Genomic DNA, 13207 nt, shown 5'->3' with positions numbered 1-13207 from the left:
ACAGCAGCAGTGAGCTTGCATGGTACATGTTTCAAGCTAATAACAGCAATAGAGTAGTAGCACTCTGTAACTTTGACCATGGCCACCATTTTGGTCGCAAACTTTTTATCTATAGGAAAGAGCATGGGTGACGTACTAGGACGTCACAATGCCATTACTCTATATAGGGAGTTGGATACTTCTAAGATTACATTATGTACTTGTGATATTACCAAGCCTTTTAAGAGTTGCAGGTAAACCCCTGTTGAAAAAAATAGATAATTTCATAATTTTTTTAAATAAATATGTTGTAGGCTACTTTACTTAATTACATTCAATGTGTGTAATACTTGGGGAGGTTGAAAAAAGTCCTTAAGGGTTTAAAATTAAACTACCCGTGTTATTTCTCAATTACGTCTGGTAATATAAAATAACTTGAATTTCAAATGACACCCAATGAAAGGAGGAAGAGGTCATCTGAACCACCTTTTGATAGAGTTCGGGGAGGGGGGAGGCCAGACAAACCAATCGCTTCGTGTCTAGGGATAGTTTCTCGGTAACAGTTCATTGACATCTTACAAGTTTGGCCACTTTTCGTTCTCCACAATCCCAGTAATTTTCCAAAGGGGGATACTTTTCACAATAACTTTAAAATGTAGTTCGCTTTTACCCCTCGCCCTTCGTATTTTCGAGAACATTATAATAGTTATCACTAAAAGGTGACGTACGCGGAACCTAGACCTTTTACACCAAGAAATTCGATGGAATATCTTGGGTTCATGGATAGGATAACGCGTTAACTCTAGAGGGTTATCACTTTCTTTTTCTAGTAAAAATATCGGTAGTAATCTGGCCGCCTTTTAGACGAGGTTCTTTGGCTTGTAACGGGCTACGTTGTTCTTTTAATTAACGCTAATCATAGAGCGATTTTCCGTACCGCATCATTACCAACCGGGAGGAGAGGTTTTTAAGAATCGCAATCGTCCCCTCGGGTTGGAGGTCTTTGGCGCAATAGAGCGAGGAAGGGGATTCTCTTTTTGCAAGTGTGTTTCAGATGATCATGTCGATACGCCCGGAAAGCTTCTACGTTCTTTCTCCCGGATCTTTCGCTGTTTGTCTCGTATTGTAAGCGCGTCTTAGTCTTCTTCGTGGGACACATTGCGAGTGGCAAATTTCATAAAGATGCGATTCATCTCGACCAATTTGACATTGCTTCTGGTTTTAGTCGGTTGCTTTGGTTGGGTAAGTTAATTGTAGTTCAAGTTATTAGTTATTATTTACTGCCTGTAACTGGAGAGTACTTTGAAACTTATCGAAGTCGGAACTCTACATTTTGTACATTGAAGGTCTCATCCAATGGTATTTTCCAATTGAACATCACGAGTTTCGAGAATCCGTGGAACAAAGATGAGCAAGGGATTTGTTGCGGGGCCAATGATACTTCCAGCGACTCATTCATGCCATCCGCGAATGCGACTTGTCCGGTTGAAAATGGAACCGTCGCCCAGTGTCGGACCTTCTTCAGAGTGTGCGTCACGCACGTCCCTCGACTGCTGTCCTATTTCACAGCCTTTCGTCGCCGACTCGACCCCAATACGCCGTGTTCCTTCGGTTTACTCTTGACCGACATTCAACCCGGAAGTAACTTAAAACCGGGGTTTTTCATTGAAAAGAACTTCACCTTCGATTTTGCTTGGCCAGTAAGAATTATACATGTTCGTAGTCTAAACGGAAGTTAACTTGTCGTTTTTTAGGGAAGATTTTTCATAATTTTCGAAGCTTGGCATAGTCCCAATGGAACCGATGTTCCCGGCGAAGGTATTTAACGTCGTACGCGTTGACGTTATACAATGTCCATTTGAAATGTTTTCCCCGTTTTAGGAGGACGACTCATTATGAGATACGTCGAAGAACGGCGTATGAAGGTCAGCGAGACATGGGTTAATAGGGATTATCAGTCCGAAGGAGACAGTGGCCATAAGGTCGGATTCTCATTACGAGTTATATGCGCCCAAAATTTCACCGGGGCCGATTGTCAAGAGAAATGTCCCCTAAAAGGACAAGAAGCAAAGTCACCTTTCAACTGCACCAGTAGTGGTCTTAAAATCTGCAATAAAGGGTGGATGGGCATTAATTGCGAAATACCAATTTGTTCTAAAGGTACGTATTTGTGGCTTTTGGTACGCTTATTTCGTTTGCTTAATGGGTTGTATACGTTCCTAACTCGTAGGGTGCCACGAAGACCACGGCTACTGCGAGGCACCCGGTGAATGTCTATGTCGTCTGGGCTGGACGGGCGATAATTGCGACGAGTGCGTTCCAATGCCAGGTTGCCAATACGGCTCCTGCAATAAAACTTTCGAGTGCATATGTACCAGAGGTTGGGATGGATTCTTTTGCAGTCAACGTAAGCTCGTCCCTAACTCGAAATTCCCACTTTATTTGACACGCCATTATTCCCCACCTAGCTATATGTAAAGACGGATGCCACCCGACCAGAGGCTATTGCGAAGCTCCTGGAGAATGCCAGTATGTTTAGACCATTCAATTTGTTAGTTTCGGGTAAAAACACGCTTACCATCCTTAGATGCCGATACGGCTGGCAAGGTCCCCTTTGCGAATCGTGCAAAACGCTACCTGGTTGTGTCCACGGATACTGCAATAAACCGCTCGATTGCCTTTGCGAGGATGGTTGGACAGGAATATTCTGCAACGTTCGTAAGTATAATTATTTTTTATAAAATAAGTGTTTCCATGTTGAACTTTTAACGAGAGGGGCGTTTCTAGAATGACCAAACATTTTTGGTGAACTTCAGACTAAGTCAATGCTGCCTTGCTCTTTGTCTTGTCGTCTGCATAGAGTCTTGTCAATGCGTAAAACCAGAACGAATTTAAGTCGCATATTTGTATCGCTAGAGACGCTCATACCTTTCGGTATGACGTCAATTTTACGTCACTCCACATTTAATTATTTCTACGGAACATACTTATAGATTAGATTTACGGTAGAACGTGCACTTAGTAAATTTTACTAAAAATATTCAATCGTATTATTTCTTCCTTCAGCTTTGTGCAAGAAAGATTGTCACCCTCAGAATGGCTACTGCCAAAAACCGGATGAATGTCGATGTCGCGTAGGCTGGCAAGGTAAAGAATGTTCCGAATGCTTCCCTTACCCCGGATGCAAGAATGGCACTTGTTTTAAGCCGTGGGAATGTAACTGCGAGCCCGGATGGACTGGCATGCTTTGCGAAACGAGTCAGTAACCGCCATTGTCACAGCTATAGGCATAAATTATGACGTATCCATGAATATTTCGCCTCCTTTGTCTTATTTAGAGATTGAACTGTGCGGAAACAACGGCCCATGTCCAGAGGGCATGAAATGTATCAACGAAATGTGCGTCTGCCCACCCGGAAGTATTTGCGCCAACGCTTCGCCGGAGGAGAGGGACTGAAACGCGCCAAATAACCCCAAACCTTTATTTATTTTTTAAATTTGTAAATATTAATTTATTATTTAATTTATTAAGTCTCGCTATTGTTTTTAACTTTATTTATAACATTCAATGCGTTCGTGTATACATAAAATCATTGGTGAAATGATAAAATACATGATCTTTTCGTAAAGTGAATAAAAATTTTAATATTGCGTCAAATTGAAAACGACAATTTTTTATAGAGAGCTTTTATATTGCGATTATGAAACGTGAAGTGGTTTTCTTTTTACATTATCCCAGTGTTAGCCGAAAGTGCCAAGTGTCTTTTTGCCCTGAAATTCACGAAATATATTAAATCAGAGACTAAAGCAATTTTTTCTGATCACAACTCACAGTCTATTAACACTGCGTCTTTGGAACTTAAAATCCTGAAAAGAATGAATAAGTTGAGAAACGTTACTCAGAAGTCTATTAGAACCTCATCGGTGGAAGTATTCGTATCGTACGCTTTATTATATCCGCAGGTCAAGGGTTCAAATCAAGGTTATAGCTTGGGTCCTAATTCGTCATTTTTAAAATTTATTTAAAACTTTATTTTGAGATTTAAAAAAAATATTTATATTACTGTACCAAATAATATATTTAAAAAAATTTAAATAATTTTTTTTTGCTATAATAAAAATGTTCAGTCTGATGACGAGGTGTCGCCACTGCGCCGAAAGAAAGGCGCGGCTTTTACAAGGACTATGGATAACTTGCTAATCCAATCTACACATATCTAATTTTATGGCGAACTTATTTCGCGATTTTTAACACGACGGGCATTGAATCTTTCATACTTCTCCCAAATGTGGTTATTATAGACTTCTGAAGTAACTGTAACATAGAAAACGTACAATATTTGATGGATGTAACTCTCTTCCAAATCGCAAAGCCTCAACCGTAGGCGCTAAAACAAATATTTTTTAAATACTCTTAAAAAAGACACAAAGAGACGGTGGAGTGTCAAAACAAACCAGAAAACAATAACACCAAGCATTTACAACTTACCACTAGAGTAAATCACAGCTACAGCTACCAGTACCATTAAGAAAACCGGGTATTTCATATTGGAAAACGCCGAAAGAAAATCGTACAATAAGTATGGAACTACAACGAATGCGTGTTAAAAACCCTTTATTTGGAACTCTACGAAACAGGATCGTACGTACGGGGGTGGGATGGTGATTCGGCGTCGACTCGTGTGATTCCCCGGCCTTTCGAACTCTTGTTTTCCCGTTATAGTCCTCTTTTTCGATTTGTAAAGCGAAAGTACGCGCTATGCTACAGGTGGTAACGAGGAGACAGCCGCTATACTGTTATGCCAAAATACCTCTATTTCTTTCCCTCTACGAAGCTCTTGACGTTTAGCGCAACGCCGAAGGGAATCGCCCTCGCAATTTACCAGGAAGTTAGAACGGACACGATACGGAATTGCGTTACGCTACTATGACTTCGCAATTCCGTCGTTTCACTAAGTTACATATGGTATAATCAAATTTTTTCTTCCTAAACTGACTGGCAGGAAATTTTACAGAACCAGTGAAAGTGTACGGAGTTTTGCGTGACGAATCTTGGATAATTTCGGAGTGGGCAATTAAATGTACACTTCCGCCCCCATTTTTAACTGAAAGACGGACTGGTGAGACTCTCACCGTGAGAGATGTTTCTGCGAGGGAGGCGGGATAGTGGCTAGCAACCCTCTCCCCCACTCCCACTACCCTAAAGGAAAAAATATCAACTTGTAAACGCGGACCATTTAAACAAGGATTCTATATTTTCCTCTATATATACACTCTGATGTCGTTAGAAATAAACTTACTTATCACAAAACGGGGGAACACAGATAAAGAAGCTTACTTAGAAGTAGAATGAATATCTGTATAACCAAGAACACATAGAAGTAACTAAGAACTGTAAAAATTTTAAGTGCTGGAACCATGAGGGTATACCATAAGTGTATAATATTTTTGAATAAGTGTGACACTTACTATTCTTCACACCATGGACTAATTAATTAGTCCATGTTCACACGCAAAAGTTTTACTGAGAGCTATTCACAGGACAGACTGCATTACGGGCTTCATCGCAGTTTTGCGTCAGCTTGCTAACGCGTCACACGTAGCCTTTGACAGCGCCTCGCTAGGGGGAGATTTTCTTCTTATGATGACGTCACTCCGTTACTAGCTCTCCGTAAAATATTCCACAAAGTGACAAACTTATCGAACAATAACTTATGGTTATACTTCTCAATCTGAGGAAATTGACTGGCGCCCCCTAGTGTCCACATTTACATATCATCGTGGAAAATAGTTAATAAATTATAATTTATTATTATTATTATTATATTTTTAATATTCTTATTTTTATAATTAAAAATTATAATACTTCAGTCAGCAAATTATCTTACCATTTTTGAATTTTAGAGCGGAAAAAATATCCCACTTTTTCATTTTCCGGATGGCGCTACAAACCATTTTTTATGTTATCTTACATAATTCTTGGTATAACATGAACATATGTAAGTATACTTCATTTCTGTGTATTCCGTTTGAGAGCAAAAATAAAAATATTAAATTTTATATAACCAAGATTATCAATCCCCCCCCCCCCCTAAGTTTGGAACGAATGGGATTTTAGCGTTTGGCCATGGGCAAACTACTACTACTACTACTACTACTACTAGTAGTTTGCCCATGGTTAGGCTAACGACTGGTCAAACTGGCTACATGAATCCATCTGGTGGTGAAAAACTGAAACTTATGAACAAATCCCCCAATGTATGCTACCGGATTACAAGAGCTAGTATGGGTGTTAGGGGTGAAGGGGGTTGAGAGGATTTGCTATTTTTCTCCGCCAGATAACGTATATTCAATTTTTTTTTGTGATTTTAAGATTTTAAAAACCGAGAAAATTCCATGCTTTTTTAAATGGATATTTTTTTGTCTTAAAGGAAATATAACCTGCAAAGCAATCTTTATGGAAGACCCCTTCAATTTTTCAAATATCCCTGTACAGTGGCGCCAAACATTTTTAAAGCAAAAGGCAAGAGCGGCCAGAACTGCAAACGTTGGTGTTCCACACTAAATACCTGAGGTTATATTCCCTTTAAGTGGTCAAAAACATTTTCAGTTGCCATGGCAAATCAAATGGGTAGTGCAACGTCTCCTTTTAGGAAATTTCATATCTAATACAGCTCTGCATTACGCAAGACTTTGAACAAAATGGGCAATAAACAACTCGATCGGGTACTCTCTTGATATTGAACAAACCACACTAAGCCAATACTTTTGCCCTGTCCCTGACGGACCATGAGCAGTTTTCTACCAATTTCGTGCTACAAGGCCGTCATAATATTTTAGATGTTTTCACCTACTTTTGGTATTTATGTCACTTTTTCTACGGCCATGATAGCCATTTAAATATCGTTCGAGCGACATAACACGATTATAGACATCATAATTAGCCTTTTAATTTTACATAGACCCTCGTAGCGGCTAACGCCAGAAGTTCATATACTATGGGATTGTAAAATGACGATTTTCTATTATAATACCCAAAGTTTATGACCTTCTCACGTGTGCCGCTACGTGGCTCTATGTAAAAATTTACGATTTAAAAAAGCATAGTTGGCCCGCTCTCGCCATCTACCGACCAATATATAAAACGTTGGTCGAAGGAAAGGAAAAATTTAAAGACACGCAGACAGTCCAACTCGAAAGAAATTTTAAATATTCACCATCGAATCGACATTATAAGAAAATGGCCGATTCCAAGAGGTCTAGTCGAGGATCTACGCCTGTTACATCACTTTTCGTTAATCCCCCATCTTCTGGATTTTCATGGGACCCTATGGGAGGAGGCAGTTTTTTAATGCCAGTTTCTCAAAAAGAAGGTAAATTAAAACTTCAATAAATAATTGCTAAGGGCGATCAAGTTTGTATCTCTTGGAAGCGTAAATTACAAGTGCCATAAGGATTTCTATCAGCTGTTCTTGGTTAACATATTTATTTTTTTGTCACTATTTAGGAAATGAAGATGATGTAGACAGTTTTATTGGACAAACAACTTCAAGTACAGTGGTTTCTACTACAGGCAACATATCGCAACCTATAAGAGAACCATCGCCCCATTTGTCAGCATTTAAACCATTAGCTACTACTTCATCGAGTACCGGGTCTGGTCCTTTATCGCAGCTGCAGCAACCTTTAAGACCATTTCAGCAACCCGAGATTCCACCACCACCACCAACTTTTCAACCACAAGCCGGCCCACTTCATAAGTCTCCAGCTCTACCATCAGAACCGCCATTAATGCAGAACTACAACATTAATCCTCAAGGAGCTCCTCCCCCACCTCCAATGGGTATTTGTATTTTAAAACACTTAAAAGTGGAATTGAATAAGTATTATTTATTTATTAATAAATAGGTCCAGCCCAGAACTTTCGTCGTCAAACTAAAGCTATGGCCTACGCTCCCACTCCTGGAATGCAAACAAATGTTTCCAGTACAAACATTTATTCTCAAAATCAAAATTTTAATCAAGGAGGTGCAACTGGTTTTCAAGACACAATGGGTCAGATGGGAACCTTTCCAACTGCGGGACCAGATTATACTTCCCAGTACCAACCAACGCCAATTCAACAAAATTCTTTAGAAGAAAGTTCGTTTTACGGAGCACCTTCATTTGCTCCACAAGAAAATCCCTCTGCTCCCACATATGGCTCACCGGAAGTTACTAATACTAATACTAATAACATTTACTCTTCGGTGAATAATTATAAACCAGTGCCAAGTCATTGGTTTTATAAAAAAGAGGTTGAGAAAAAAGAAATTTGGCAGCCATTTACCATGATTGATTCGTCAAATCTCGAAGAAGCTTATAAAAATGGCGAAACTTTAGTAATGACTGACGGTGGTCGCTACGAAGTTAATTTACCAGAGAGATTACGGCAAGCTGTGTATTGGGAAGAAAAATTATCTGTGGTGAAAAGGTAACTTACAATAAATCCATTTCTGTAATTGTGTTACTTAGAAAAAATTTAACATTTTCATTTGTACAGGAGTTCATGGTTCTATAGAGCAGAGGATAATCGATATGTACCTTATGATGAAGTTGTAGCGGATAAAATTGAAGTACCTATAATTTATATCATTTTACATTTGCTTTAGTCACTGCATGTTACTAGAGTTCTAAGATGTTTTTATTATTATTATTTTATATTTTAAGTACAAAATCATTTAGAGCATGTAGAAAATATTTTTTATCCCTGGGTATTAAATTTCCGTGTATGATATTGGCCCTGTAGGAAGTCTATCGGGAGGGTGTAATTCATAATCGTTGGCCTCAGAAAGTGGAACTAGAGGGTGTGTCGGAGGCTATAGTGATGCAAAATTCTAAGGTAGGGTCATGCAATTAGACCTTTCAGAAATTAGTGGAATCTTGTATGATTTAAAAATTTTTTTCTTGATATGAAAGGATATGTCGCACTACTTGCCATCAAAATTGCCTGATGAATGGGGTTACATTCCCGTAAGTGTTTAGTGCCCTTTTGCAACGAAGCACGCTTATTTCATTTCAATATTGAAAAAGGAAAAATTATTTAAGTTTTTCTTTAGTTTGATGATCTTTAGGTTAGTTTTGTCTTTTGAAAGGAGGGCCAGATGACATTAAGAGTTGTCAAAAGAGGCGTGAATGAAATATTAACTGTTGATGAAGGAGAAACTTCAAGAATTGATCATTTAGTATTTCTCGTACAAGGAGTTGGTGCAGTTTGCGATCTGAAATTCCGATCGGTAGTTGAATGCGGTAATTTCATTTAATTAATTATAATTTTATAAAAAATGATCCAAGGAGGTCATCGAAGGAATAATGTTCAAGAAGGGCAAACTAGAATTAATAGCCCTGGTTCATTCTTTAGGGGATCACCTGTATATATATTAATGTAATTAACCTGAAATCTATAATCTTTGTTTTTAGTTGATGATTTTCGTGGTATGGCGTTAAATTTAATGAGATCCCACTACAAGGGTGCCTATGAAGCTGGTAGGGTTGGAAGGGTCGAATTTCTACCAATTTCTTGGCATGCAAGTTTACATTCGACTGGCATTGATAGGTATAGCTTATCAAATTAATTGAAATGTTGGGTTTTTAATAATCATTTATTACTTAGGAGAATGCAAACTATAACGTTACCCAGTATTCCGAAATTAAGGCACTTTACCAATGATACGTTAATGGATATATTTTTCTACACAAGCCCCATTTATTGCCAAACTATAGTAGATACGGTTGGTTCAGAAATCAACCGCATATATCAAATATTTCTAAGTAGGAATCCAACTTTCCAAGGAAAAGTTTCTGTTGCAGGGCATAGCTTAGGTAAATGTTTAAATTTTCAATCTTTGCGTGAGTTTGTATTAATAAAATCTTTGTAGGGTCTTTAATATTATTTGACATTTTGGCACATCAATTGAGCCCAGATCGTGCTTCAGAAACACCTACGCCAACTGTTGAGGATAATGCTACTGAAAAAAATTCCTCCGATCAGGAAAGTACTACTACAGATACAGAAATTTCCACAATGGAAACTCTTCTTGAAAAATTGGGCCTCCAAGACTACAGACAGAAGTTTGATGAGGAACTCATCGATTTTGAGTCACTTGTACGCAATTTTTACATTCTTTAAAATATTTGCATGCATACTTCTGTTTATTTAACTTTGATTTCTAGAAATATTGCGAAGAAACTGATATTAAGGAAATGGGTTTACCAATGGGACCCAGGAAAAAACTTTTAGCTCATATTAAAGAATTGAAAGAAAAAGAATTACAGGTATTAGTGTTTAGTGTAAGGGTGTGCGAGTCCTGTTTTTTGAAATTCGAGTCGAGTCTCGAGTCTTAGAAACTTGGACTCACGAGTCCTCGAGTCCAAATATTAAGGACTTGATCGAGTCCTCGAGTCCTTAAGAATTAGGTTTAAAGCTTTCGAGTCCAATACGAGTCCGGAATGTTTTTAACGAGTCCAATTCGAGTCCTAATTTTTATTGAGTTCAATTCGAGTCCTAAGTTATCGTGGCCAATTCGTCTGAAATTTATTTGCCGCTGTTTAAATAATCTTGCCCAATAATAATGGACTCGCCGAGTAATAATGGACTCGCCGAGTAATATTAGACTCGCCTGGTAATTTTCAAATTATCTATTTACTCGAGTCCGCTTCGAGTAATTATGTACCCTTTTCGTGGGAATCGGGTACCCGTGCGAGTAATAAAATTACGTATTCCGAGTCCGAGTCCGAGTACTCGCACTCGGACTCGATAACGAGTACTCGCAATTTTCGAGTACTCGCACACCACTAGTTTAGTGTAATAATTTTTATATTATTAAAATAATAAGATTTATGCTAAACAAACTTTTTATAATACAGAAAGCAAATGCTTTGGCTCAGTCTGAAGCAAATGACAGACTTAAAGCCAGCCAAGACGAGTGTTTACGTCCTTCCCAATCTCAAATGTCGCTTGTAAATAGACAAGATTCCATTACTTCCGTAAATTATATGATTGGACTGGCTGGAACTGGTCAACCCTCCGTTGTATATCCAAAGTACTTAACTTGTTGATAGTTAATTAATTTTATTAGTGTATCTTTATCATGATAAATTTTGATATTTACCAGATTATCATTTCATCCAAGCTGTTTCTTTGCTCTTGGTTCTCCAATTGCAATGTTTTTAACCGTTCGAGGGATTCAAACAATAGGGGAGGAATATCAATTACCAACGTGTCCAGCTTTTTTTAATATCTTTCATCCAGTAAGGTTTTTCATCATTTTGAAATAGCCCTGAACTAATTCATATATTTTGTATTTTAGTATGATCCAGTTGCCTTTAGGTAATTTAAAAAAATGCACACACTCATATTAATATGTATATTAATAACCCTTTTTATAAATTTAGGTTAGAAACTTTAATAGATTCAGATTTAACATTAAAACCCGTTCAAATTCCTCATCACAAAGGGAGGAAAAGATTGCATTTAGAATTAAGGGATAGCCTTACTAGAGTTGGATCAGACTTGAAATTGAAGTTGATGGAATCTCTCAAATATACTTGGAATTCCATCTCAGAATTTGCCAGGGCTCACAGATCCTCTGCGGAACAAGTAGAAGCCGAATTGGACAAGGTTGTCCAAGAGCAGTTAGCTCAGCAAAGAGCTGAAATGGAAGAAACAGAAAGCACAGGTATGAGAAACAGCGTAAGATTTTAATTATTCATTTAAAAAAAAATCCTCTTTCTTATAGTTTCATCAGCCACTGATATAGCCAGCCAAGAAGATATCCAAATTGGAAAGCTTAATGGAGGTAAAAAGTTATCCACACTTATCATTCAAATGGTAGTTAACAGATTTTAAATTTGTAATAATTAACATAAAGGTAGACGAATTGATTATGTTCTCCAAGAGAAGCCCATTGAAAGTTTTAATCAGTATCTGTTTGCTTTGGCAAGCCACACTTGCTATTGGTAATTTTATCAATATTAATTAAACTTCTTTTATAAGCGCTAAATCTTTTAACACCTTGTTTTTAAGGGAATCTGAAGACACTGCGCTTATGATAATTAAGGAAGTATACCATTTGGATGGTGTCCAACCCGAAACACCTATGCCTGGTGCTAACAAAGTTACTCTTTACAACCCAGCGGTGATTCAGCAACCTAATCTGCCAAATCCTAGTTTACCAAGCTATGGTGCAAGTTATTCAAACTCAATGGGTAATGCTCAAATGCCACATCATACAAATTATCAAAGTTCGCAGCCTGCTACTACCCCTTTTGTTCAGAATGAGTCATTTGGTCCACCCCCTCTTCAGGGGTTTGTAAAAGTATCTCCCCTTACAGGTGCAAGACGTTGAAAATTTAAATATGGTTTTTTAATTAGAGACCAAAAACTATTTTGAGGAAAATCATTAAGGGATATAATAATTTTATAAAGTATTTGAGCCACATTTAATTTAAGTAAATTTACTGGAATGATGGCTTTACATTAAGTTATAGAACAAATTCCACATTTTTCCTTTATAATATTATGTTTATACAATAAATATTTCACGTGCAATTGAACACTGACACATTACCCAATTAATTACAATTTCTTTGGAATCTAAGTATTTTACAAGGTAAACATATAATCAAAAATTGAATCTTAAAATTGAGGCCATTCTTTTTTTAAAATGGCTATGGTCCCTTTATGGAGTTGTGGTCCGAATAATGGATTCATTTGCATCATATATGTACAAAGCCAGCTAGATATTAAGAAGAGTAAAAATGTAGGTACAACTTCAAAATTAAAGTGAGTGTGATAGAACTTACAACAGGTAACAACATATAGCAGTAGTTATGAGCATCGTTTGGACAACGCTGTAATGAAAATTAGGGTGAATATGTAATTTAAGGGCAAAATTAAAAAAAAAGGCTTACCCTCTGTTTTCACCTTTTGGTACAAACCAAGGTAAAACACCGCCTACTACAATCCAAATTAAAGTAAAAATTATGATCGGAGCAGCAGCAGCACCCATATTTATTTAGTTTTAAATACGAATTCGATTATGATATATGTGGAAGTATTCCTTCCTCAGAATTTTCCGACTGTACCAATGAGGATGATCACATGATTTCACTGACCCAAAGACTATATAAAGCGGCTTTCTATCATAGATAATATAGCAAGCCTAGTGTTGCTGCGCTAGCAATGCTT

The 13207-nt window shown here is 37.5% G+C and overlaps 3 protein-coding genes and 1 long non-coding RNA gene across 6 annotated transcripts; 2 read left to right on the top strand and 2 right to left on the bottom strand.

Moving 5' to 3' along the window:
• Positions 1-1161: 1161 nt before the first annotated feature.
• LOC149935327 (protein jagged-2-like) lies at positions 1162-3451 on the top strand. Its single transcript, XM_090153569.1, has 9 exons — positions 1162-1221; positions 1326-1679; positions 1734-1797; positions 1861-2139; positions 2210-2386; positions 2448-2508; positions 2567-2697; positions 3046-3237; positions 3318-3451. The coding sequence occupies exons 1-9, from the start codon at positions 1162-1164 to the stop codon at positions 3434-3436; spliced, it is 1437 nt and encodes a 478-aa protein (XP_090009695.1). The 3' UTR covers positions 3437-3451.
• Positions 3452-3560: 109 nt separating this feature from the next.
• Positions 3561-6965, bottom strand: LOC149935326 (uncharacterized). Of its 2 annotated transcripts, XR_016482383.1 has the most exons (6): positions 6834-6965; positions 4630-4741; positions 4469-4567; positions 4315-4367; positions 3812-3846; positions 3561-3750 (listed from the first exon to the last, which is right to left on the bottom strand). It is a non-coding gene; the product is annotated as an uncharacterized LOC149935326 (long non-coding RNA). The 2 variants fall into 2 exon arrangements; XR_016482382.1 differs by lacking the exons at positions 4469-4567; positions 4630-4741.
• Positions 6966-7119: 154 nt separating this feature from the next.
• PAPLA1 (Phosphatidic Acid Phospholipase A1) lies at positions 7120-12513 on the top strand. 2 transcript variants are annotated; one of them, XM_090180810.1, is made up of 18 exons: positions 7120-7352; positions 7487-7822; positions 7888-8452; positions 8522-8594; positions 8768-8860; positions 8938-8991; positions 9117-9267; positions 9439-9574; positions 9632-9840; positions 9897-10123; positions 10192-10293; positions 10885-11060; positions 11133-11268; positions 11328-11347; positions 11413-11696; positions 11757-11816; positions 11889-11976; positions 12044-12513. In XM_090180810.1, the coding sequence occupies exons 1-18, from the start codon at positions 7220-7222 to the stop codon at positions 12363-12365; spliced, it is 3165 nt and encodes a 1054-aa protein (XP_090036936.1). In that variant the 5' UTR covers positions 7120-7219; the 3' UTR covers positions 12366-12513. The 2 variants fall into 2 exon arrangements, with proteins under 2 accessions (XP_090036936.1, XP_090036935.1); XM_090180809.1 differs by having other exon boundaries at positions 9114-9267.
• On the bottom strand, positions 12459-13194 carry LOC149935324 (V-type proton ATPase subunit e 1-like). Its single transcript, XM_090180811.1, has 3 exons — positions 12931-13194; positions 12823-12870; positions 12459-12755 (listed from the first exon to the last, which is right to left on the bottom strand). Exons 1-3 carry the CDS (start codon positions 13026-13028, stop codon positions 12656-12658), a joined length of 246 nt encoding a protein of 81 aa, XP_090036937.1. The 5' UTR covers positions 13029-13194; the 3' UTR covers positions 12459-12655.
• Between the last annotated feature and the right edge of the window lie 13 nt (positions 13195-13207).

This window comes from Leiobunum rupestre, chromosome 7, assembly GCF_980474605.1.
Source record: "Leiobunum rupestre chromosome 7, qqLeiRupe1.1.hap1, whole genome shotgun sequence".
Classification (NCBI taxonomy): Eukaryota; Metazoa; Arthropoda; class Arachnida; order Opiliones; family Sclerosomatidae; genus Leiobunum; species Leiobunum rupestre.
Note: the sequence above shows the minus strand (reverse complement) of the source record. Positions and strands in the feature narration are given on the sequence as shown.

Coding starts and splice junctions, on each gene's coding strand:
- LOC149935327 (XM_090153569.1), top strand. CDS start 1,162: ATGCGATTCATCTCGACCAATTTGACATTGCTTCTGGTTTTAGTCGGT. Junction 2,509..2,566: donor GAAGCTCCTGGAGAATGCCA/GTATGTTTAGAC, acceptor TACCATCCTTAG/ATGCCGATACGGCTGGCAAG. Junction 2,698..3,045: donor AGGAATATTCTGCAACGTTC/GTAAGTATAATT, acceptor TTCTTCCTTCAG/CTTTGTGCAAGAAAGATTGT.
- PAPLA1 (XM_090180809.1), top strand. CDS start 7,220: ATGGCCGATTCCAAGAGGTCTAGTCGAGGATCTACGCCTGTTACATCA. Junction 8,861..8,937: donor TAGTGATGCAAAATTCTAAG/GTAGGGTCATGC, acceptor TTGATATGAAAG/GATATGTCGCACTACTTGCC. Junction 9,268..9,438: donor CCGATCGGTAGTTGAATGCG/GTAATTTCATTT, acceptor CTTTGTTTTTAG/TTGATGATTTTCGTGGTATG.
- LOC149935324 (XM_090180811.1), bottom strand. CDS start 13,028: ATGGGTGCTGCTGCTGCTCCGATCATAATTTTTACTTTAATTTGGATT. Junction 12,871..12,930: donor CCAAAAGGTGAAAACAGAGG/GTAAGCCTTTTT, acceptor TTTTCATTACAG/CGTTGTCCAAACGATGCTCA. Junction 12,756..12,822: donor GCTATATGTTGTTACCTGTT/GTAAGTTCTATC, acceptor CTTAATATCTAG/CTGGCTTTGTACATATATGA.